The sequence below is a fragment of the Lagenorhynchus albirostris genome, chromosome 1, assembly GCF_949774975.1.
Source record: "Lagenorhynchus albirostris chromosome 1, mLagAlb1.1, whole genome shotgun sequence".
NCBI classification, from domain to species: Eukaryota; Metazoa; Chordata; class Mammalia; order Artiodactyla; family Delphinidae; genus Lagenorhynchus; species Lagenorhynchus albirostris.
In genome coordinates, this window is record NC_083095.1 from 25,475,926 (window position 1) to 25,501,026 (window position 25,101).

General features: G+C 43.0%; 1 protein-coding gene across 1 annotated transcript; it reads left to right on the top strand.

Annotated features, from left to right (window-relative positions):
- Positions 1-107: 107 nt before the first annotated feature.
- Positions 108-24,657, top strand: VIPAS39 (VPS33B interacting protein, apical-basolateral polarity regulator, spe-39 homolog). Its single transcript, XM_060128152.1, has 20 exons — positions 108-241; positions 2,986-3,078; positions 3,934-4,039; positions 5,806-5,949; positions 7,055-7,093; positions 7,448-7,512; positions 8,231-8,287; positions 12,063-12,155; positions 12,802-12,835; positions 13,344-13,446; positions 15,697-15,724; positions 17,092-17,165; positions 18,857-18,932; positions 19,372-19,506; positions 20,113-20,154; positions 20,477-20,566; positions 21,632-21,718; positions 22,296-22,385; positions 22,794-22,898; positions 23,654-24,657. The coding sequence occupies exons 2-20, from the start codon at positions 2,986-2,988 to the stop codon at positions 23,672-23,674; spliced, it is 1,482 nt and encodes a 493-aa protein (XP_059984135.1). The 5' UTR covers positions 108-241; the 3' UTR covers positions 23,675-24,657.
- The last annotated feature ends 444 nt before the right edge of the window (positions 24,658-25,101 follow it).

Below are 25,101 nucleotides of genomic sequence, written 5' to 3' on the forward strand. Positions count from 1 at the left end.
AACAGGCCCCTGTGGCCCGTCAAGGCAGCGCCCGATGACAGAGGCGGAAGGAACTACAACTTCTAGCATGCCCTGCGGCCGTTTTTTTGACCCCACGGTCTTCATCCCCACAGCCGACCGCCTCTCTCCGGAACTATCCCTTTCCGCCTCTTTTCTATGCCGCATAGCCTGTCTAGAAAGGCCGGTCCAACGGTTGAGGACTCTGACGCTGACCTGAGAGGGAGGGCTCGGTGTGGAAGAGGTGAGGGTGTCCCAAAGCCCTTGGGCCACATATCTGGCCAAGTCAAGCCTCTCCGCATCCATATCCTTTCACCCTGTTCTCTGAGGCGTCCCTAGGCCCCCCAGGCCTGACTCTGTTACTCCAGTCCCGGCGACCCGTGGGCAGGCGGCCGCTGTCCACTCGGGGTTTGGGGCCGCGAGTGAGGCCAGACAACGGATTTTGAACGAGCATTTACTGTACCAGGGTTCTGGGCTCTGGCCACTGCGGTTGATCCGTGTTTCCTGGACGTTCGCCCATAGAGTCTTATTAGTCTAACCCACATTTCCTCGTCTCAGTTCGTAGCCTGGCTCTAAAAATGATAAATGAATCCGAATGTAACTTATTAGTAGCTGGTTTCTGGCGTGTCCTAAGGCCGGGAGCGTGTTGATTATAGATATTTTTGGTTGAATCGTTTTCCTTTCTTTGTTATGTTCCTGTTTTTCCCTCGGGTCTACTACCCTATATGGTGGGATCTCAGTAAACAAGCGACAAGGACAAGCCTTTGAAATATTTTAAATCATGTTGAAGCAGTTTTCTCAGTCCCTCTTAAAATTGTACCTGGTTGCTTTATAAATTCTAGAACCATTAAATCATTATCTTTTTACTTGCTAAGTAAATCTGTGTTCTGACTTGGCGCTAGAAGTACAGATGAGTGTCAGATGTCCACTGCTGCTGCATGGTTAAAAAAGATTCCGGAAATCCTCTGGTGGATTTTTGGGTTTGTTAGACGCATTCTGTGCCCATCCGTAGATATTTACATTTATTTACTGTAGTAATGACCTGCCCTCGTTTTCCCTAGAGTGATAAAAGGACCATGCAAATCAGAGTGGAAATGACCCAGGAGACAGAAAACCTGGATTAGCTAGGAGCAGCTAGCTTTAGCTTAATACTTCGATAATTAATCCTTTTTTGTCTCATTTCCCTCATCAGTGAAATGGAATCTGCCAGGCCTGCGTTACAGGGTTGTTCTGAGGATTACAAAGTGCTTTATAAACCGGCATCTGTATCAGAGGCATTCACCTGCTGTATGCACACCTTCAGTGTTTGTAATGGCTACTCAGAATTTTTGTATCAACATTTTTTTAAGCTTCAGGAATGCTTTGAAATATTCTTCTAGCTTTTTCCAAGATAGCGATTTATTAATAATAAAAATTAATACTGAACATTAATTTTCTGTCAGCATATGTGTTTTACATGTATTGTTTTAACTGGTTTAAGCCTCACACCAGTCTTAAAAGGTAGGTTTCTATTGTTATGCCCAAATTTTGCAGATGGCTGAGATAGAAAGATGGCAGAAGATATCCTATACTAAAAACAACTAACATTTAGTACTTACTTTATGCTAGGCAGTTTGTTAGCTGTTTCTTGACTCCTATTCTTCACTGCAACCCTGTGAGGTAGGATATCACTTTCTCCAAGGCTTAGAAGTAAATAACAATATTTACCCAGTTTGCTCAGAATTGGAGAAGCGACATTTGAATTCAAGTCTGCCTGACTACAAAGCCTATGCTTGTTCCAATATAAGGGATGATTTTATTGTTTCTGCTAGCTTTTTTATTTGGTTTTTGACTCCCTGGATTAAATATACAAAAAGATTTTTAAGCCATATTTGGGTTCAGTAGAAATCAATTAGTGATGTCCGCAATGGGAAAGAACCAGATAGTAAAAAGTTCTCTTCCTACCTTTGCCATCCCTGGATCCCCTGAAAACACAGTGAGAGCAGAGTATGTTAAGGGCCATTGGGAGCCTCAATGGGGCTGCCATGATGAGTGTTTCTTAACCTTCTATTGAGAAAGGTGCTACTGAGATGAAAGAAAAAGCCAATTGATATTTTAGAATTTGACACTTTGTAGCCTTTGGAGTTATTTTGGGTGCTGTGGAAGGTTCAGTACCTGGTTCTTGGCTTACATCAGTTTTCACTCTAATCCAGTTGGCATTGATAATTTAGTCTGTAATTCTAAGGCAAAACTTTTTTTCGGGGTGAAATCTAATTTTAGAGTAGTTATGAGAGGGACTTGTGTTTTGACTGATTCTTTATATACTTTTTTGGCCATGCCCTCATTTCCCACATTTTGGCCAATACTTGTTAATAAATTAATCATGATTTGAAGATACAAGGGGGATAATTTAGCTTCCTTTAATTGCTTGCTTGCCTTAAGGCATTTAACAAGCACACTTGAGAGCAAGATATATGTCAGTTTTATTCACTGTAGTATTCCCAGAGCCTAGAACAGTGCCTCAGAGATGGCACTCAATAGATATATGTTGAGTACATGAATGCAGTTATTATCTGTTATATTCTTGCTTTGATTGATATTGTATATTCAGCAAAGTTCGTGATGCATTCTTTTAACACTTGCCTGCTTTGTACTATTACCTTTATACATAACCTATGCTGAATACCCGATTTCTATTGTAGGGTCCTTCAGAGAGGGACTATTTTTTGCACTTTAAATATTCCTTACAGCACCTGAGAGAGTACCGTGAAGAAAGTAGCAGCTCTAGGAATGAATGACTACTTGTGGGTAATCAGAGGATCAAAAGTATGATTTGATTGGAGACCCAAGGATCTGATTTTATATGGCATGTTCAGTATTTGCTTTACCAGACACTTTCACACATCCCTGATTACTGTGGGGAGTTTGTAGTCTAGGAACTTAAAACTTTTGGAGCTCTTTTGAGGGGAATCCAGAAAGGGACATATATCTATCTTCCTCTCACTCCAGATGAATCGGACAAAGGGTGATGAGGAGGAGTATTGGAATAGCTCCAAGTTCAAGGCTTTCACCTTTGATGATGAAGATGATGAGCTCTCACAGGTAGGTTTCCATGAACAGTTGCTGAAAGTCTCACCCTCTTCCACTGTGTACCCTTCCCCTTGCATCCTCAGTAACCTGTCTCCATGAGGCTCAGAAGTGTTTTCAGTCAGATCTTTAGAAAAATCTTCATGGAAAAGAACCCTGAGAAAAGAGGGGGATTGTAAAAATCAACTCTCTGCCCTTTTTCCTTTACATTCTTAAGATGATTGATTTCTTTGAGTTTTTTTTTTCAAGAACCCTGTCTTTTATCATGTGATATAATTTATTATTATTATTATTTATTTATTTTTTTTTTTTTTGCGGTACGCGGGCCTCTCACTATTGTGGCGTCTTCCATTGCGGAGCACAGGCTCCGGACGCGCAGGCGCAACGGCCATGGCTCACGGGCCTAGCCGCTCCGCGGCATGTGGGATCTTCCCGGACTGGGGCACGAACCTGCGTCCCCTGCATCGGCAGGCAGACTCTTAACCACTACGCCACCAGGGAAGCCCAATTTATTATTTTTGAAGGATGAACTGGATTGGAAGTTTGTCTTTATTGTGTCTATTTTACAAATGGGGAAGCAGATTCATTTTTGGAGAGATGGATAAGCTCACTACAAAGCAAGTCAATACCAGGAGTGTGATTAGAATTCAAAAGCGGTTTTGATTCCTCCTGACCTTTTGTCACTGGACTCCAGTGTTGGCTAAAAAGCAAATTGTTTTCTTGGCAAATGTCTAGCAGGCTAGGCTTTCAGTTGCAGAGGGTGAAAATGTTGGCCATCTTCAAGACCCAGTTCCTCAGCCTTCTTGGCTGTCAGAAGGAGAGGTGAGAAGTGATGACTGCCTGAGTGCCCTGCCTTATGTCTGTCTGCAGTTAAAGGAATCCAAGCGGGCAGTGAATAGCCTTCGAGACTTCGTAGATGATGATGATGATGACGATGACCTGGAGAGAGTCAGCTGGAGCGGGGAACCTGTGGGAAGTAAGTAGAAGAGGCCCTAGGAAGGATTAATTATTCAGGGTTCTTACCACTAGTAAAGTCTCCTCAATACTTGTCAGGGAAGGGAATGAGGCTAAACTATTTTCAGATGAGCACACATCTGGAAATTTAACCCAGGAGAAGATACTGGGGAAGTACAGCAGTAGTTTTCCATATGGCTATCTAGGCCTGCTACCCTAGGGCTAATGCTTGGCTGGCTATTTCAGACTTATTTGGGGTGCTTGTTAAAATTAGATTTCTAGGTTTCACTCCAGAGACTCTGCTTCAGTAGATCTTGGGGATGGGGGTGGTTGGGGGGTAGGGTGGGGTCTCAATTGATAATAAGCACTGCAAATGCTTCTGATATGCAGTCATATTTGGGAACTGCTGACTGAAATGCTCATAACTGGCTAGCAGAACTGATTTACTTAGCCACCAAGTCTCACTGCCTAGCTGTTCTGTAATACCACTTAACACCTTTACAGAGTCCATCTGACTTTTTTTTAAATTTTCATTTATTTATTTATTTATTTATTTATTTATTTAGGCTGCCTCGGGCCTTCGTTGCTGCTGGCGGGCGGTGCTCGGGCTTCTCACTGCCGTGCTCAGGCTTCTTGTTGCGGAGCTCTAGGCTCGCGGGCTCTACAGCACAGGCTCAGTAGTTGTGGCGCATGGGCTTAGTTGCTCCAGGGCATGTGGGATCTTCCCAGACCAGGGCTCGAACCCATGTCCCCTGCATTGGCAGGCAGATTCTCAACCACTGCGCCACCAGGGAAGCCCAAGGTTTTTTTTTTTAAACTGGGAAATACTGTCACATGATTTAAAAAGTAAAAAGTATTTAAGGCACACAGTGAAAAGTTTCCCTTCCCCACTGTCATACATCTACTCAGTTCTCAGGCCCTGGCCACCCAAAATACAACTGCTGTTGTTTGCTTTCTGTGTATTCATCTAAAGATTCTTTTTGCATTTGGAAATACATATAGGAGTATATATTTTTACTCCCTTTTTTACACCAGTGGTAGCATACTTTATACCCTGCTCTTTTATTTGACAGTATAGCTTGAAGATCTTTCCATATCAGTACATAAAGAGCTTTCTCATTCTGCCTCTTCCTTTTCAAAAATAGCAGCATAGTATACGTTGTATGGATTTCTCATAATTTATTTAACCAGTCCACTGTTGATGAACTTTAGATTGTTTCCAATCTTCTGTTGTTTATATTGCAGTCAATAACCTTGTATTTTGCCCATATAAGAGTGTCTGAAAGATCAATACCTAGAGTGGAATTACTGGCAGAGAGTATTTGCATCTGTGTTGGTTAGATATTGCCAAGTTGCCTTTCACAGGGGTTGCACCAGTTTGCACTCCCACCAGCAGTGTCAGAGTATTCCTTTCTCCACCACAGCCTTGGCAACACAGGGTATTACCAAACTTCTGGGTCTTTGCCAGTCTTATAGGGGGCCAGTGGTATCTCAGTGTACTTTTATTTTGTGTAATTCTCTTATTAAGAGTGAGGTTGAGCATCTTTTCACATGTTTAATAGCCACTTGTATTTCCTTTTCTGTGATCCATTTATGCAGTTCCTTTGCCCCTTTTTTCTGTTGATTGGTCTATTTGATTCTGTCCTTTCTCCCTGCCCCAATTTTTTAAGTTCATGTTGACAAGAGACCAGAGCCTCTAATGAAAAGCTTTTAGAGTTTATTGGAATGCTGGATGCCAAGGCATTATTTTGGATGAGAATTACTGATCTAGATCTTATTATCTTGCAGGTATCTCATGGTCCATCAAAGAGACTGCTAGTAATAGTGGGTCAAACCATGAGCGTGAACAACTAAAGAACCGAAACAGCTTCTCCTCCTATGCACAACTACCCAAACCTGCTTCTACCTACTCCCTGAGCAGCTTTTTTAGAGGTAAAGAGTGATGGTTAAAGGGACAGGGAGTCCTTTTCTTTTTTTAAAAAAACCCGCTGAGGCCATAATTTTCATTTACTCTGTAAGAAAAAGATTATTGAGGGACAAAAAATCTTTGGAGCTGGCCATTGGGGATCAGGCAGGGCAGAAATGAGGGGAATTCACAGGGCTTGGACTGGGTTTCTAGAACATGATGAACAAAACTGACATTAACCCTGTGACAGGTACTGAAGAAATTTGCCTAGGTCAAAATTCCTCCCTACCCCTGTGCGTTTCTGTTGGAAATCCTTGTGCACTGCTGGTGGGAATATAAAATGGTACAACCACTGTGGAAGACAGTTTGGTAGTTCCTCAAAAAATTCAACATAGAACAATCATATGATCCAGCAGGCCACTTCTAGGTATATACCAAAAAGAGTTCAAAGCAGGGACTTGAACAGGTATTTTTATACACCAGTGTTCATAATACCATGATTCAGAATAGCCACAATATGGAAACAACCCAAATGTCCATTGACTGAAGAATGAATAAGCAAAATGTGGCACGTATATGCAGTGGAATATTATGCAGCATTAAAAAGGATCAAAATTCTCATACATGCTACAACATGGATGAACCTTGAGGACATTATGCTAAGTGAATTAAGCCAGACATACAAGGACATATACTGTATGATTCCATTTCTGTGAGATACCTAGAATAGTCAGATTCATAGAGATAGAAAGTAGAATAGTGGTTACCAGGGGATGAGAGTGAGGAGGAATGGGAGGTAATGTTTAATGGGTACAGTCTCAATTTGGGATGATGAGAAGTTTCTGGAGATGGATAGTAGTGATGATTGTACATTGTGGATGTACTCAGTACCACTGAACTGTGTACTTAAAAATGGTAAAGTTTATGTTATGTATATTTTAACCACAATTTTAAAAACTGTTCCTCAGTGCCTTTTTTTTCATAGCACCTCAAATTTCTGAAGTTGGATAAAAACTTTTTTAAGCCTTAAGTTCTCATATTGCATAAAAAAGTTCTATGTGCACTGCATCCTTAACCAAGTCTGAATGGCTCTGACATGAACTGTTGACCTTATGTGTACTTTACCTGTAGGGAGAACTAGACCTGGAAGTTTCCAGTCCCTCTCTGATGGTAGGCATTGACCCTCTTCTCTTGATTACTGTGGGAGATGTTACTGATCTGGGGTACAACCTGGGGAGTCATGGGGACAAGTGATAATTAGATGATGACATTTCTTCTGAATCTGTCGTCATTATTAGAAAGATTTTCTGATGCTGAGTAAGGAGGTCAAGACCATTCTGGTTACAGGGGCAAAGGGTAACTTCTAGGGATGCTGTCTTTGGGGGAGGAATGGGATCTACTTTGGGCCATAATGATACCTTGGGAGCCAAATGAAAAAAAAAAATGTGCCTGAGAAGGAAGCAGTAGAGGAAGGGAATGGCAGGAGATGGTGCCCTTCTGAATCAGTTGCCTGTTCTTTTTCAGCTCTGTCGGACACACCTGCCAAGAGCTATGCTCCAGAGCTAGGGAGACCCAAGGGGGAGTATAGGGTGAGTTATATCCTACACTGTGTTATATCTTTACACAGTTTGACATACTTTGACATATGGTATCTTGCTTGATTTTCTCAAATCTTTGAGCAGGTATGATTTTAAACCCCTTTTATAGGTAAGAAAACTGGATTTCTAAACAGAACTTGCCTGGAGTCTCACAGCTAGTTAAATGGTAGAACTTGGACTCAGAATCTCTATTTTCTGATTCAGTCCTGGCACACTTTCCTTACCCATTACGCTGCCTTTTTTAGGTTGTACTTTGAAACTTTTGATCACCACTGTGGTCTGGAAGCTTGGTGGAACTCATATTCCCATGAAGCACATAAAAAAGCAAATCGATTCAAAAGGAAGAAACGATATCATAAGGTCCAAAAAAGGAACACGTTCCTCTCTTTCCCTCTGTTGGCAAAGCCGTTAATTAGAGTCCCAAAACTGCATTTAGGGGTTGAAATCCTGAACCACTTAGGCATAGCGTTGCTGGTTTTGTTAGTTGATCCATTCCCTGTATGATCCAACTCCTCCTGCCTATATTGTCTCTGTTCTAGTTTCTTAAGAAACTCAGAACAAGACCATCCCAGTTCTTATTTTTTCATCCATTTCCTTCCACAAAATATCTTCCCTTTAGGGACTAAGTTTATGAGTTTGAGATGAGGAGCAGGCACACTTACAATTCTGATCTTAACTTCCTGGGATTCATGTGTTGCTAATATTTCAGGATTACAGCAATGATTGGAGCCCCAGTGACACAGTGCGACGCCTTCGGAAGGGCAAGGTAAGGCCACTGGGGAGAGAATTCTTGTGAGATTTTTTGGGAAGCTGGACAGCTTGACCTTTCTCTTCAGTTATATTTGTTAAATGAAGTGGTTTTCAGGAGGAAAATCAATCCACTAAGAAGACAAGTCAGCTGCAAAATTTCTGATTCTCCAGGGTTTAGTGTCGCTTTGATGGGGAAGGGGGGAAAGAGTGATGGATGAGAGTGAAAAGTAGTGCCTGTAAGCGTGAGAACAATCTTTTATGTTTAGGTCTGATCCATTGTGAGTTAACTTTTGTATATGGTGTGAGGTAAAAATTGACATTCATTATTTCCCATGTGGTTCTCCATTTGTTCCAGCAGTATTTGTTGAAAAGACTATTCTTTCCACATTGAATTACTTTGGTGCCTTTGTCAAAAATGAATTGGCCATATATATGTAGGTCTCTTTTTGGACTCTCTTCTGGTTGATTGATTTATTTGTCTATCCTTATGCCATTACCAAGGCCTTGATTATTGTAGCTTTGTGATAAATCTTGCAATCAGGTAATATAAGTTATTCAGCTTTATTCTTCCCTTCCAAAATTATTTCAGCTATTCTAGATCCTTTGTATTTCCATATAAATTTTACTATCAGCTTGTCAGTGTCTACAAAAGAGCTACTGGGATTTTGATTGGGATTGCATTGAATATACCAATTTTGGGAGAATTGACATCATAATAATTAATGGATCAAAATGGATCATAAACCTAAATGTAGAATAAGTGCTAAAACTATAAAACTAGAAGAAAATATAGGTGAAAATCTTTGTGACCTTGGGTTAGGCAAAGACTTATTACCTAAGCACAGAAAACCCATCAAATGGAAAGGGAAAAATTGAAAAGATGGACTTCACCAAAATTAAGAACTTTTGTTCTTTTTTTTTTTTTTTTGCAGTACGCGGGCCTCTCACTGTTGTGGCCTCTCCTGTTGCGGAGCACAGGCTCCGGACCCGCAGGCTCAGCGGCCATGGCTCACGGGCCCAGCCGCTCCACGGCATGTGGGATCCTCCCGGACCGGGGCACGAACCCGCGTCCCCTGCATCGGCAGGCGGACTCTCAACCACTGTGCCACCAGGGAAGCCCAGAACTTTTGTTCTTTAAAAACACTGTTAAAAACACAAAAAGACGGGCTTCCCTGGTGGCACAGTGGTTAAGAATCTGCCTGCCAATGCAGGGGACATGGGTTTGAGCCCTGGTCCGGGAAGATCCCACATGCCATGGAGCAGCTAAGCCCGTGCACCACAACTACTGAGCCTGCGCTCTAGAACCCACAAGCCACAACTACTGAAGCCTGCATGCCTAGAGCCCATGCGCCACAACGAGAGAAACCACTGCAATGAGAAGCCCGTGCATCTCAACGAAGAGTAGCCCCCACTTGATGCAGTTAGAGAAAGCCCTCATGCAGCAACGAAGACCCAGTGCAGCCAAAAATAAATAAAATGAAATAAATACAAATGAACAAACAAACGAAAGAAATCACAAAAAGACCATAGCTAGGAGAAAATATGTGCAAAATACATGTGTAATAAAGGATTTTATCCAGAATATATAAAATATAATGAATTATCTTCAGTAATAAGAAGATAAACATCCAATTTGTTTTTTTTTAAACTTTTTAAAATCTTTTTGGCTGCGTTGGGTCTTTGTTGCTGTGCGCAGGCTTTCTCTAGTTGCGGCAAGCGTGGGCTACTCTTCGTTGCAGTGCGCTGGCTTCTCATTGTGGTGGCTTCCCTTGTGGAGCACGGGCTCTAGGCGCGTGGGCTTCAGTAGTTGTAGCAGACGGGCTCTAGGTGCACAGGCTTCAGTAGTTGTGGCACACGGGCTTAGTTGTTCCGCAGCATGTGGGATCTTCCCGGACCAGGGATCAAATCCATGTCCTCTGCATTGGCAGGTAGATTCTTAACTGCTGCACCACTAGGGAAGTCCCAAACAATCCAATTTAAAAATTGGCTCAAGGGGACTTCACTGGTGGTCCAGTGGTAAAGAATCTGCCTTACAATGCAGGGGACGCAGGTTTGATCCCTGGTCAGGGAGCTAAGATCCCACATGCCATGGGTCAACTAAGCCCACGAGGCACAACTACTGAGCTCGTGTGCCTCAACTAGAGAGACTGTGTGCTGCAAACTACAGAGCCCACACACCCTGGAGCCTGCACGCCACAACTAGAGACAGAAAACCCACACGCCACAGCTAGAGAGAAGCCCACGCGCCGCAACGAATAGCCCACGTGGCAACGAAAGATCCTGCATGCCTCTACCAAGATACCGTGTGCCACAACTAAGAACTGACGAAGCCAAAAATAAATTAAATAAATAAATAATAAATAAATCTTTTAAAATAAAAATTGGCTCAAGATTTGACTAGTTATATCACAAAAAAGATACATAAGTGGCCGATAATCACTTGAAAAGATGCTCAACATTATCAGTTATCAAGAAAACATGAATTAAAACTGAGATATCACTATACAGCCACTGTAATGGCTAAATTTAAAAATACTGATCTTACCACGCATTGGGAGGATGCGGAGCAGCTGGAACTCTCATACAGTGCAAGCAGGAAGGTAGAATGGTAAAACTACTTTGGGAAGTAGTCTGACAGTTTCTTACAAAATTAAACACATTTAGTTTCACTACTAGACATTTACAATCCAGGAGGAATGAAAATATGTTCATACAAAGACTTGTACTCAGATGTTCATAGTAACTTTATTTGTTACAGCCCCTAAAGTGGAAATAACTCAAATATCCATCAGTAAGTAAATGGATTAAAAACTTGTGGTATGCCCATACAATGGAAAACTACTCAGCAGTAAATAGGAGCAAACTACTAATACCACAACATATAGATGCATCTCAGAAACATTATATTGAGTGAAAAGCCAGATACAAAAGAGTACATATTGTATGATTCTGTTTTTCTGAAAGTCTAGAAAAGGCAAAATTTTAGTGACAAAACAGATCAGTGGTTGTTGGGGGGTAGGGATGGGAGAAGGGTATTGACATCAGAGTGGACAAGGGAACTTCCTGGGGTGATGGAAATGTACTGTATCTTGATTGCGGTAGTAGTTACATGGAATTATTTACTTGCCAAACTCACTGAACTGTACACTTAAATAGGGTAGATTTTATGCTATGTAAATTATGCCCCATTAAAAAGAGAACAAGTTGGCCTCAGATAGCTGGTCCCCCACTGTCCCCAGTGGCGTGGCGTATCCTGTGGAACTTCGGGACCGGGGTCCGGTGCAGAGAGCCCTTCGTCCTAGGACATAAGGCGCTGCTGGAAAGGCAGCCACCGCCTTGCCCATCACACACCACACGTTCCTGGGGAACCTGGTCCTAAACTATTCGTAGACGACCTGCTTCTGGATCAGTGTCTCGTTCGTAGCAGAGCAGCTCCCTCGCTGCGACCTACTGAAGTCGGCCCTCGACACAAGGGTTTGAAAAAAAACAAACAAACAAACCGAAAAAACAGATTTAAAGAAAAAGAGGAAAAGAGAACAAGTGAGCTCTCTACCCGTTGACTTTGGCAAGAGTTCATCAGGACATTAGCATCTTCTAGGGCATAAGGCTGAACTAGGGAGGGTATGATGGGAATCTCTTGGCTCATAGAGTGCTGGGGGCTGTTGTGTAAAAACAAAGAAGCTCTCCTTGGGGACATTTTAGTTTATTCTTGCCCATTCTTCAGTATCCAGTGACAAAAGAATATAGGAAATTGTCTTCCTTGCACACCAATTCTGTTCTTACTCTGCCAGGTCTGCTCCCTGGAAAGATTCCGCTCCTTACAGGACAAGCTACAACTCCTAGAAGAAGCAGTAAGCATGCATGATGGAAACGTCATTACTGCGGTGAGTTGTGGGTTTTGTTTGTTGTTTAAGTATTGTTTTCATTTGTTTCTGAAAGTCTAATCAGAATAGATCTTTTAAAAACCTATTTATTTGAAGTATAGTTGATTTACAGTGTTGTGTTAGTTTCGGGTGTACAGTGAAGTGATTCAGTTATATATGTAGCTATTCTTTTTCAGATTCTATTGGGTATAGTTCTCTGTGCTATACAGTAGGTCCTTGTTGGTAATGTCAAGTAGAGACCTTGGGTTTCCTCTTGAAGTGGAAGATTCTCAGAAGTACGTGTTCTAAGGCTTAGCTGGCAGGATATGCATTTTGTGTGGCACTCTTGATTATGACCCAGAAGCAGTAGGTTGGCCACTTCGTGTTCTCAAAAATAATCTGAGGGAGGAGAGATGTGAGAGCAGCTTCTCACACAGGGAGGGAGGTGCCTCTCACCAGTAGGGGCACAGGTATGTGGACTCCCAAGACACAGCTTATTCCATATGTCCATCACCTGTCCTTCTATCACATAGAGAAACCTATTATAGACCGGCAGAGATTCCTAATGAGTTGCTGGCCTCATTCCTAGACATCAGGTGCTCAGGCAGGGCCTTGTGTTTGGAAGGTTACACAGGATAATTCATTCTTAGTTCTCTTTTTCCTCTAGGTTCTGATCTTCCTGAAGAGGACATTGAGCAAAGGTGAGCATGGTTTAAGGGAAATCTTCAGTCAGTAAGGTGTCTACTACATTTGAAGGGAGAATGGCATTGTGGCTTTCATACCAGAATTTACCAGCATCAAGTCTACTTTAGGGACAGCTGGGGTGGCCTGAGACTTCTGAATACACATCACAACCCTGAGGGCAGTTGTTCTTCCTTTAGGGTGATAACCACAGTAACTACAAAGCCCCTCCATTTATTGGACAGACAGATGGCTATGTGGGTTTGAGGACGTGAAAGTCCATGCTCAGTGCCTGATGTTTGGGTTGGTGAGAACTGAAAGTTAGCACAAAGGCTAAGCATTGCCCTGGACCATGGAGTATGTTGCTGGTGGGTTGAGCCATAGGGATGGGCACCATAGAAAACCATTCCTAGCTTCTGGTGGATTTTGAGGAGATCATGTTTGGAATGTGTGAGTAGGGAGAGCAATTTCCTATTGAGTAATAGGCTTTAATCTTTCCCCATCTAACTCCTTCTTCCTGCCTGCTAGAGATCCTCTTCCGAGAGCTGGAGGTACGGCAGGTCGCCCTGAGACATCTCATTCACTTCCTTAAGGAGATAGGGGATCAAAAGCTACTTTTGGACCTCTTTAGGTAAGAACTGATAATCTGGTCTATAAAGTTCGTTAAGTACTTTGTTCAAAGCACTCTGGGCGATAATACAGAGAAAGAGAAGACACTGCCCCTCTTTTATGGAAATGCTTATCAGACAGGATATTGAGACGTGATGGGAGAATTCCTTGGCGATCCAGTGGTTAGGACTTGGCACTTTCACTGCCATGGCCAGGGTTCAGTCTGGGTTAGGGAATTAAGATCCTGCAAGCCGTGCAGCACGGCCAAAAAGAAAAAAAGAAACGTGATGAGATAACTAATAATGTACCACAACCTGTGATAAAGTGACCATGCAGCAGGTGGTTAAGAACCAGGCTCTGGGGTCAAGCACCTGCGTTGAATATTGTCTCCACCACTTAGTTCATAGCGTGACCTTGAGCAAGTTACTCAACCTCTCCAAGCATCAGTTTTCACATCTGTAAAATGGAGATGATGATACCCACCTCACAGGTCATTATGAAGATGAAAAGAGTTCGTGTGTATAAACACTCAGCATAATGCCTAGTCTGTAGTATTAATATTTATGACGTATTTTCTTACAAAAGACCTAGAATAAAGGTATCTTTTATTACTTGGTCCCCAGTGATGCCAGTGAGAAGTACAGTGGAAGAGCAGAAGCAGCATATATAATTTTCAGTCAGGATATCTGCGGAGAGCCTCATGGAAGTGATTAGGAATTCAGTTGGGCCTGTGAGACTAGGTAGGATTTTGATAGGTAGAGAGGCAAGAGGTAGGCGTATCTACTGGGGGCGGCTCTCTTCTATCATGTGTTTCTTCCCTGTCTCATTTCAACTGGTAGGGGCTATTTTATGTCCTTTCTTCAGTATCAGAAGGGGCTGGAACCTCTGTTTAGGCTGACATGTGGCCCAAGGTAACTTCATTTACCCCACGGCTTCAGCACAGTGATGAGCTGCCCCGAAGACTAAGGTGGGGAAAGCAGGTCACCTGGGCAGGATCAAGATTACAGATGGTTAGCCAGGAATTTGCAGAAGACATGTTCATCGAGACAGGTTGTTCCCCCAACCCTTTCCTCCCTCCCTCCTTCCTTCTTTCCTTCCTTCTTTCCCTCCCAATCAACAAGGCTTTATTAAGTATCACCTCTATGCCAAATTAGTGATGTTAATTATAGTGGTCCATTTAAGGTAAGAAGACAAGTCCTTGTTCTCCAAGGCCTTACCATCTTTGGGGAGAGACCAAACACATTGTATGCTGTACCTGAAAACAACAGAGGGCAGTATAGACAATCTGTTTCCAAGATTGTAATGACAGAGAAAAGTGTTTTCATCTTTAAAAAAACAAAAAACAGGGGGCTTCCCTGGTGGTGCAGTGGTTGAGAGTCCGCCTGCCGATGCAGGGGACGTGGGTTCGTGCCCCGGTCCGGGAGGATCCCACATGCTGTGGATCAGCTGGGCCCGTGAGCCATGGCCACTGAGCCTGCACGTCCGGAACCTGTGCTCCGCAACGGGAGAGGCCACAGCAGTGAGAGGCCCGCGTAGCACAAAAAAAAAACCCCAAAAAACCAGGGCTTCCCTGGTGGCGCGGTGGTTAAGAATCCGCCTGCCAATGCAGTGAATACGGGTTCGAGCCCTGGTCCAGGAAGATCCCATATGCCATGGAGCAACTAAGCCCGTGCGCCACAACTACTGAGCCTGCGCTCTAGATCCCACGAGCCACGACTACGGAGCCTGCGAGCCACAACTACTGAAGCCTGCGCGCCTAGAGCCCGTGCTCCGCAACAAGAGAAGCCACCACTGCGCACCACAATGAAGAGCAGCCCCCACTCGCCGCAACCAGAGAAAGCCTGTGCGCAGCAACGAAGACCCAATGCAGCCAAAAATAAATAAACAAATAAATACATTTATTAAAAAAAAAACTCTTCAGCTGTATTTAAAAAAAAAAAACAAGAAACAGAAGACTGCTGTGGGCTAAGGTTTTGCGGAGGCTCTGAGCCTTTCTGTCAGATCTGTTAACATTACAGTTATTAGTGCCCTGCAGTGTCTTCTTTGCTCTTTGCTCAGCTAGGTAGATGGGGGAACGATGATACCTGATCCACCATGTGTTCTCAAGGTGTTGCTGATTAGTAGAGAGTTTAAGAAGAGAAGGGTTTATCTTATGTATAGAGGCAAATGAGTTTGAATTGTGTTTCTTTTAGAGCAGTCATCCTATTTTGTGAGGTTATACTGCCACACATCAATAAATAAAAATGCCCTGCTGCCTTCTGCTTCTTCCCAGGTTCCTAGATAGAACAGAAGAGCTTGCGGTAAGTGTGGCCTTTGTTTCAGTTGGGGGCCTCTTTAACAGAAGTCTAAGCCAAAACCCAGCCTCCAAGACCCAAACTGATTGAATATTTTCTTTCCTTTGGTATTGATTATATCCAGGAGAGAAAGGCATCTGGGAAGCCTAAAAACAATCCAAATGATGTACCATTTTGTTTATTTTTATATGCTGTTTTGATTGGGCTTATGAATAATTTTTTTTTTAATAGCTGAATGAAAATTGGCCTGGTCAATTTGGAGTTTGTCTCTTAATTTCTAGTTGTTTTCAATTCTTGGTTTGTTGGAGCTTTGGGGTTTTGGCTTCTAATACTAAAGATAATACTGAAAGCAAAGAGGGATAAGAAACCAGATACAGGTCATGAAGGAAGATAGGTCAGGCTGCTGGTGGTGCACCCAATACACATTTTGGCTGAGAGCTCAATGACTGTTAAAGTTGATTTGGGGCAAATTTTCACCATTAGAGAAGAAACTCCTGGAATACAAGAATAAATCTGAAATTTTACCAAAAATGTAATTGTATTATTCAGACTTCAGTGATCCATTTAAAAAGTTGAACATTATAGTGCAGGGGTAAGAATTTCTCAGTGCCGTCAATGTCAGGATTGTCCTTTTAGTCGCTGTACCACACATTGGTGGTAATATATTTTTAACCTTCTTTGCGCAACAGAATATAATTCAGGAAAATGTTTTTCAGTAATATTTTGTAAAAGGAACTTGTACTTAATATTCAGGGCATGGGAAAATCTCAAAAACCCTTTATCTAAATCTACTCAAAATGATTGGGAATCTGTAGTAATCATTTTGAAAAACTTTTTGTTTACATTTTTAATTTCTGTAGGTTCAAAACTATAAGGAATTTTCTTCAAATAGCATTCTTATAAAGTTTGTTATTTTGAAGTTTGATTAATCAGTGAAAATAAATGTGTTTTGCATAACTTATTTTTATCTAAAACTTTCATATTTTCTTCATATTCTGTATTATGTTTGAATTGAAGATGATTTATCATGCATGCTGTTGTATATAAATTGGGAGTTTTTCAACCTTGTAAACTTTGCAATTGGCAAAGCTGAGAGTCTGCTTTTAGTTTATCCCCGTAGAATATGAAGATTTCCTAAGAACAACTTTTTCTTGAAACTAGTGGCTAGTGGCTACCATATTGGATAATGCAGTTAGAGATAATAATTTTGAATCATTCTTTGCCCTCCTCCCCACCCCCTGCCCCCTCATCTATTCACAGAGGAATCTCTGGTAATGAGAATTTAGTTTTTAAGCATGGGAAATCTACTTACAGAGCTACCTTGCCCTTCTGAGGAAAAGAAATAGCTCAAAGCCTTTCTCTGTTTTTTGTAGCTAACCCATTATCGAGAGCATTTGAACATTCAGGACCCCGAGAAACGAAAAGAATTTCTTAAGACCTGCATTGGGTAAGTGGGGGAGAAATGTTTTTAACTATAAATACTCTTATACAGAGCAATGAAGAGACTAAAAAAGGGTAGAATGGATAGATGGTTGCAGGGAAAGGCTAACAATGGATCATACAAGCATCGTTAATGATCATCTCATTCAGTGGTTCCAAACACTAGTCCCCCACAGAGTTTTCTCTGATAGGTGGTAAGTTGAGAATAATAAGGACAATGTAGAGAGTTTTCTTCTAAAGCTATATGATGGGGCACACAGTTCTCTGGAAAGTAGCTTATTTTATTGTCAGACAGCCTTCATTATTGGAAAGTGCTTCCTTATATTGAGCTAAAACTTGCTTCCCTGTATCTGTCAAGACAGATGTGGAGTCTACCCAGTAGACCTTGCTCGAGGTTCAGTGGTCACAGTTGTTTTAGTCATTCCTCATGTGACATGATTTCCAGGTTTCACATTTAGAAATTTGTTTATTTCAATGCAATCCGTAATTTTAACTTTATCAGCTACTGAGCTGATGCGTCATATGGCCTCTCGTAAACAAAGATAAGTTAGAATAGTGAAGTAACTGGAACCTTTTGCTGGCTTCTTTATCTCTTCTAAAAATTGGCTGGGGATCACACTTATCTGGGAGAGTGTAATTGAATTTCAGAATTCTTCCTGGAGTGAGTGGAGTAGGGGAATAAGGCAGCACTTTCTGAAGGAAGGTCTGGGAACTGGGAGTTTAAAATCTGGCTTCTATTCCTGGCCTTACCCATTGACTTACCATATACCTTTTAGGCAACACACTATTTGTCCCTCAACTTCTTCATGTGTAAAAATATAATGTAGTGTTGAAGATGGGACCCTTGACATTATGTAGAGCTCTGAGATCTTTACTAATCTACAAACATACCACCGTGCTGTGTAACTTGATTTTACCTTATTACTCTGCATTAAAAAATGGCTCACATGATTCACTTAGCTGTACAGCAGAAACTAACACAACATTGTAAAGCAACTATACCCCAATAAAAATTGCTCAAAAAAAAAATTGCTAACAAATGTAAGTGCCCCTTAAGGAGAGTTAAGCATTGACATTAAGCAATGATAGGAACCGCTGTGCTTCACGGGGATGTGGATGACAGGCAGCTGGCTAGGCTCACTCACTAGCTAAGTGACTCGTTCATCAAACATTCCAGGGCTTCCCTGGTGGCGCAGTGATTGAGAGTCCGCCTGCCCATGCTAGGGGACACGGGTTCGTGCCCCAGTCCGGGAAGATCCCACATGCCGCGGAGCAGCTGGGCCCGTGAGCCATGGCCGCTGAGCCTGCGCGTCCGGAGCCTGTGCTCCATAATGGGAGAGGCCACAGCAGTGAGAGGCCCGCGTACCACAAAAAAAAAACAAAAAACAAAACATTCCAACTCCCACAATGAGGGGATTCTAATTCATTCCTCAGCATAATCACCAGTGACTGTATATTTCGTGGACGTTCAGGCTCCTTCTCGAATTGACAAAACCTTAAATATAAAATCCCAGCCAACGGTCTCCTCTATTTTCTGCTTTCTCTCTCTCTGCCTTTCAGGGATGCTCTAAAGGTGAACTGAGATCAGATTTATGAAGCCCCATGAGCTTTTTATGCTTACAGTGGTGATTTGGTTTAGTTGGGTTTGTTTCCTGTTTGAGTAGAGAATGAGGTACTAACCTTCTGGCCCTCTCCCAGTTTGCCATTTTCAGCAGAAGATTCTGCACACATACAAGACCATTACACGCTCCTGGAACGTCAGATCATTATCGAGGTTAGACTCCTTGTCTCTACACTTTCTGCTTCAGTGCCAAAGCTCACTGCCATTCAGCAGCTAGGAGACTTCTGCTCTGCCCACATAGGTCATTTCCTGTTACATTTTCTAAGAGCCTTTCATTCTCTCTCTCTACGTGGTAGCCTTCTGTCCATTGTCTTCAGGCATCCTTTTTCTTCTCACTTGCTATTAACCTGGAAGTATTTCCCAGAACTCCATTTCATCACTATTTCTCTGGTCTTCCTCCATCCAACTTGGGCCTGTCATCATTTTCTGGATTTTAAGCTCCTCTGGGCCATCCTAGGCAATTCCTTTTCTTTTTCTCTTCTTTGCCTCTTTCCTAGGGTAGGAAGCACAACTGCTGTAATATTAAAGGCTTCTCTCCTGCCTCTACTCCATGGACATTGTCCTTTTTTTCACTTGGCTCATGCCACCACAGGCAAATGATCGACATCTAGAATCAGCAGGACAGACTGAAATCTTCCGGAAGCACCCCCGCAAAGCTTCTATCCTCAACATGCCGTTAGTGACGACGCTTTTCTACTCCTGCTTCTACCACTACACAGAGGCTGAGGTACAGGCAGAACGTGAAAGAAAGGCCCCACACATTCTCACTGCACAAGACGAGCATATTTCAAAGCCAGTACTTCAGCATATCCTATTTACAATGGGTGTGCGTAATTCTCGGCAATCCATCTGGGAAGCCTTCCCGGCTCTCAGCAGGGGTGAACCAAGAAGAGAAAAGAGGTCTGTAAGGGTTTGCATGGCTTCCAGTGAGCTGGCATGGAGCGATGCTGCTCCCATAGCAGTCTTTGTTCAAAGGTTCCATTTCAAATGGATTCGCACAGTACAGAGAAGAGCAGCGGGGGATAGTTACTTGTGGGTACTTTAAAAAAATTTTTTGAAGAGGTGTAAATTTAATGACTATAGGTGGGCATGATCATAATGATAACAGGATTAGCATACAGTTGGGAAATACACCATACCTATTAATCCAGCCCTCTTAAGCTGGGTTATGGTGATATCCAGTTAGACCTGACGGAGCTTTTCTCTTAAATTAATTTCCGGGTTTAAATGGTTGCGGAGTGAAATGTAGACTGTCTATGTAGTGGAAAAGAAAAGGGGAGATTGGTAGTATTTGAGAAATACCACTAAAATTCCTTCTTCACTTTCATCCTAGGGCACATTCAGCAGTCCAGTCAACCTGAAGAAGACATTTAAGGTAGATATAAATTAGTCAGTGTTTGGTAAAAGTAGTATCAGAGTAACTGCATGGAGTGGATGTTGCTTTCTATCCCTGCACAGTAGTAAGTCCCTTAACATTCAAGGTTAAGGGGAAAATGGAGTAAGTTTGTGGGAAGTGAGGGAAGGCTTTAACCGAATGGCCTGCAGCAGTGCTGGGGCTTGGAAACCTGAGAGATTTGTGGATTTTAAGAGGCAGAATCAACACCAGGGAATATTTTTGCCTATCTTTCCAAATTCTCAAGCACATCCCCTGATGCATTTCTACTCCTCCTTAATTTCCCCTGGCCTCTGTTTTCTAGATCCCAGAAAAACAGTATGTGCTGACAGCCCTGGCTGCTCGCGCCAAGCTTCGGGCCTGGCATGATGTCGATGCCCTCTTTACCACAAAGGTGGGTGCCCTGGGACTGTTCCATGCTGCTGATGCCTTGGCGATACCATCTTGTCATCCCGTGCCTTCTGGGAGTTCTCAAGTTCTAGTTACTGGTAGACATTTTTCCTTCAGATTTTTATTTTCCAAAGTTTCAAACCTAAAGAAAAGCTGAAAGAATAGTTAACAGCCTTCACCTGCTTCACTAATTTGTTAACATTTTTGCCATATGCTTTTTTCTTTTGCTGAAACATTTGAAAGTAAGTTGCAGATACCATGATACTTTTCCTTTAATTACTTAAGCATTTATCTCATTTGTAACCACAATATTATCATTCTCAAGAAATTTAACATTAATATAAGAATATTATCATACATATAAATTAGCTCTTTAGAGCTGTTTTTTGTTTGTTTTTGTTTGCTGTCAGGATCCAGTCAAGGATCTTACATTACATTTGGTTGTCATGTCTCTATTAGTTTATGTTTAAATATCCATTTTTCCATTATGGGTTTGACAGTTTCTTGTTCTCCCCCTTTGTTAGTTATTTAATTGGCTACATTAACTACCAAAGCAATATATGCCTGTGTCAAAATCAAACACGATATGACAGTGTAGAGGGTAAAGAGTGAAGTTCCTCTTCCATTGTCCACCTGTTCCTTTCTCAGTCCCTTCCTCAAGGCAAGCAGTGTGAAGAGTTTGACGGGTGGCTTTCCAGACCTTTCCTCATGAACTGACAAGTAAACATTTATATGAATATAAAGATGTAAAGGGTAGGATTAGTCTACCCAGATAAGTTCATACTACAAGGATTGTTAAGTAAATTGCTTATTTTATTTAGCCGTATTTCACAGACATTTTTCTGCATTTGTGCCTATAGATCTAAGAACTTATTTCATACCTCTGACTTTTTTCCACCCTCCTGAGTTCCTTGACTTTTCTGAAACTCTCATCTCTCTTCATTTCTCTCTCCCCCGCCTCCCATTCATCCACTCCTCATCACCATGTTACTCTAGTCTGACCATAAAACATAGGGAGATTAGCTCAGATGTCTGGCCTACCCACGGCTGCCCCATCTTCCTTTTGCAGAACTGGCTGGGCTATACCAAGAAGAGAGCACCCATTGGCTTCCATCGCGTTGTGGAAATTTTGCACAAGAACAGTGCCCCTGTCCAGGTAATGGCTCTTAGAGGGTACAGGATCTTCTAGGAAACCTAACTTTCAGCCTCTAGTGCTCAGCGATGGGAGACTTGACCTGCTCTGGTCTTATCTTAAAGGTAGCATAATGGTTGTACTGTACCTTGACATAGAAAAGGCCAGGGAAGGAAGTTCTCCTCTGCCCTTAAGAAGTAATCCAAGTCTGCCCTCTCTGAGGAGCATCTACTGTGTTTAGCCCGGGTGGAGTACTGACATACTATTCACATGATGCAAAAAGAGAACTTAATGAGAAAGGACATCAAGGAGCAAGGGGGCACAGCACGGGGTCAGGTCTAGGGCATACCTGTTGCTGGCATGGGTATCTAGCTCTGGGATAAGGAGGAATGGGCCCTTCCCTTCTTTCCTGGGGGAGCATGGAGGTACTGCAGAGAGTCTACCTCATTTCCCTCTGCAAAACTAGTCCTGTGGTTGATGATGGGAATTGTAGACTGCAGATACTGACTCTTTTCCTTCTTCAGGATTTTTTTTTCTACCTTTTAGAGCTCTGGGTTTAATACATCTGGGAATCATTAATCAGAAGTACTTCTTTTCACAGATATTACAGGAGTATGTCAATCTGGTAGAAGATGTGGACACAAAGTTGAACTTAGCCACCAAGTTCAAGTGTCATGATGTCGTCATTGATGTGAGTCCATAAGAAATGAAAACCCTGAGTTAGACCTCAGTGGGAAGTGGGAGATTATAGTCTCAAGTCCTAGATCCTGAGGTTCGTCTGTCAGTGGATAAAGTGGTCTGGCTAGAGTTAGTTTGGAGACCAGCACTCCTGTATGATTTTCCCAGCCCTCTGACTGGTTTCTCTCTGCTTTTATAAATTCGTTGCACTCGGAGAATTCATAGAACTGAATCAAGCCACGTAACCTCTGTAGACTTCTCTTCAGCATGAAGTTCAGTGGGTGCTTGACCCCACTGCTATCCCACTGTAGCTTCCTGGCTTCTCCTTGAAACTTAGCTCAAAACGGGAGTGACAAAAGGAAAAAGGCCCTTCTGGAGAAGGCTGATTGGTGGTTTTTATTGTTGTCTGTTTTGGTGATAGACTTGCCGGGACCTGAAGGATCGTCAGCAGTTGCTGGTGTACAGGAGCAAGGTGGATAAAGGATCTGCCGAGGAGGAGAAGATTGATGCCATTCTCAACAGCTCGGTGAGCAGCTGCAGCTTACGCCTCCAGCAGTGTCAGTAAACAGTTCATAGAGTAGCACTGAGTTTATATTCCCACGGCCTGGATGGGATTGCTGTCAGCCAAGCCTGTGGATCTCTTGATAAGGGTCTCCTATGGGCCTACAGGGCAAAAGCACTGGTTAGAACAGCAGAAGTCATTCCTGAGATATGGGATGACATAAGGGTGATGTGGGGACCTTGGCTGACAATTGTAGCCCTCTGATCATTGTTACACCTAGCAGGTAGGAAGGACTAACTACTGGGAGTCTAGAAACAAACGTTACAGATTCAGAATATCCAAACTGCATAGTTGCCTGGGGCTGGATGTGACTTTCCTGTTGGGAGAGAGAAGTGGGTGAAATAGATTTTAGCTATTTGGGGAACACAGCTGACTCATCTCTCATAGCAGAAAATTGCTGAGCTTATTGTTAATGTGGAGCGTAGGTCCCTGTTAGATATTTTGGAACCTTCCACAAGCTAAAGCTAGTGAATCTTTGTCCTCAGGCAGGCAGAACCAGAATAAATGCCCTAAATCAGGCTTGTAAGATACAGAATAGGTATTTAATCCATCTCTAAATAAATGAACTCCCTCCCACATTAAAAAAATTTTTTTCTCAACCTCCCCCCTGCATCCTTCTTTTCCTTACATTACCTAGCTGTGGGCCTTGTTTTATCGAATTCCATCTGCCTATCTGTAAGGATCAGTGAAAAACTGATCATTGTTTGTTTTTTTCACAGCAAATTCGATGGAAGAATTAAGTGGCATCAGCTCCCTTGAAACCTGCCTCATTTCTTCCTTTCCTGCCTGTGAAAGTAGAGAGCGCTCTTCTTGGGAGAGTTAAGCATGACATCGCTTGGGCCCATCGTCAGCAGGCAGTGCCTACTACCCGTGGGACAGAGACTAGCACCTGCGCACCGACAGCTTCAGACCGATCTTCTGTCCAGGGGCCATCATCTGAGGGGCAAGATCTAAAGCTTTGCCTCATGAGAGAATCTCTCCACCTGGTGCTCATGTGAAGGTGGGAATAATTTCTAGATTGGGCCCATATTGGGCAAGATCTCTCTTGGTCTGCGGAAAGTGACTGCTCCAGAAAGGAAGTCTCCTCGACTGAGAGGTACAGGTGTGCTAGGGTGGCCACTCCATTCCCCTCAGCTAATTATGACCCTGGACTTGGTGCTGGACATTGGCAGTTTTGCTCTGAAGGAAGTCAGGACAGAACCGGAATGGCTTCTCCCAAGGGGCCTCAGGAAGCGCTGCCAGTGTTGCCAGGACCTGTTGGAGGCGCCCTCACACTGTACAGAGTCCTCCGCCTCATGACAGAGATCGCCAGCGTCCCTCTGCTGCCATGGTCTTCCCTTTGTACAAAAACTGGTTCCTCTCTCACTTGCACCCCGAGGTGGCCTTGTGTGAGAGATGAGAGCATCCCCCTTACCTTTCCCTCCCACCTAGACCCCTAACCTTATATGGAGCGCAGATTCAGCATTGCTGGAGGAAGCTCTCCTTTTCTGCACAAATCTCATTATTTCACTAGAACCTTCCACAAGTTTCACCGGGGCTAAACTCAGCAGCTTTTCTGTTAGGCTATTAAGATGGAGGTTTTAGTTTCATGTTGGTTTTCGAGAGGATATTCTGTAATGCCAGTTTCCTGCATTCCTGTACCAATATTAGCCTTTGTTCTCTGTGACTGAACTGGGTTTCCCAGACATGCCTAGACTCCTAATAAAGCTGCTGCTTCCTTGGTGCCTTCTCTTTCCCTCCCAGTTATTTTGTACAGAACAGTGAAGCATCTGCCCCGTCTCTTGGGACCACTACAAATCTGCCTTGGTGACAGCATTCAGCAGCCTGTCAGCACTTCAGGTTGTGGAATAACAGTGCTTATGGCAAAGCAGGGCCGTGTGGTTAACAGAGGGAGCACTGCCCCCTGGCTGAAGACCCGGCCTCTCGTCCCAGCTGTACCACTGACAAGCTGTGTGGTGCTGGACGAGTCCCCTTCTCTCTGGACTCATTATCTTAATCTGTGAGGGGAGGGCACAATTCTCTCAGAGCTTGTAGGATTCTGTGCTTTCGTGGCTGTGTGGAGTGGGTGAAGTGGTAGGGGGAAGAGAAGACGCCCGTACAGAGGCACACAGCAGGCTTTAAGGCAATGTGGTTCTCATCTGGAGGCAATTTTGCCCCCCAAGAGACG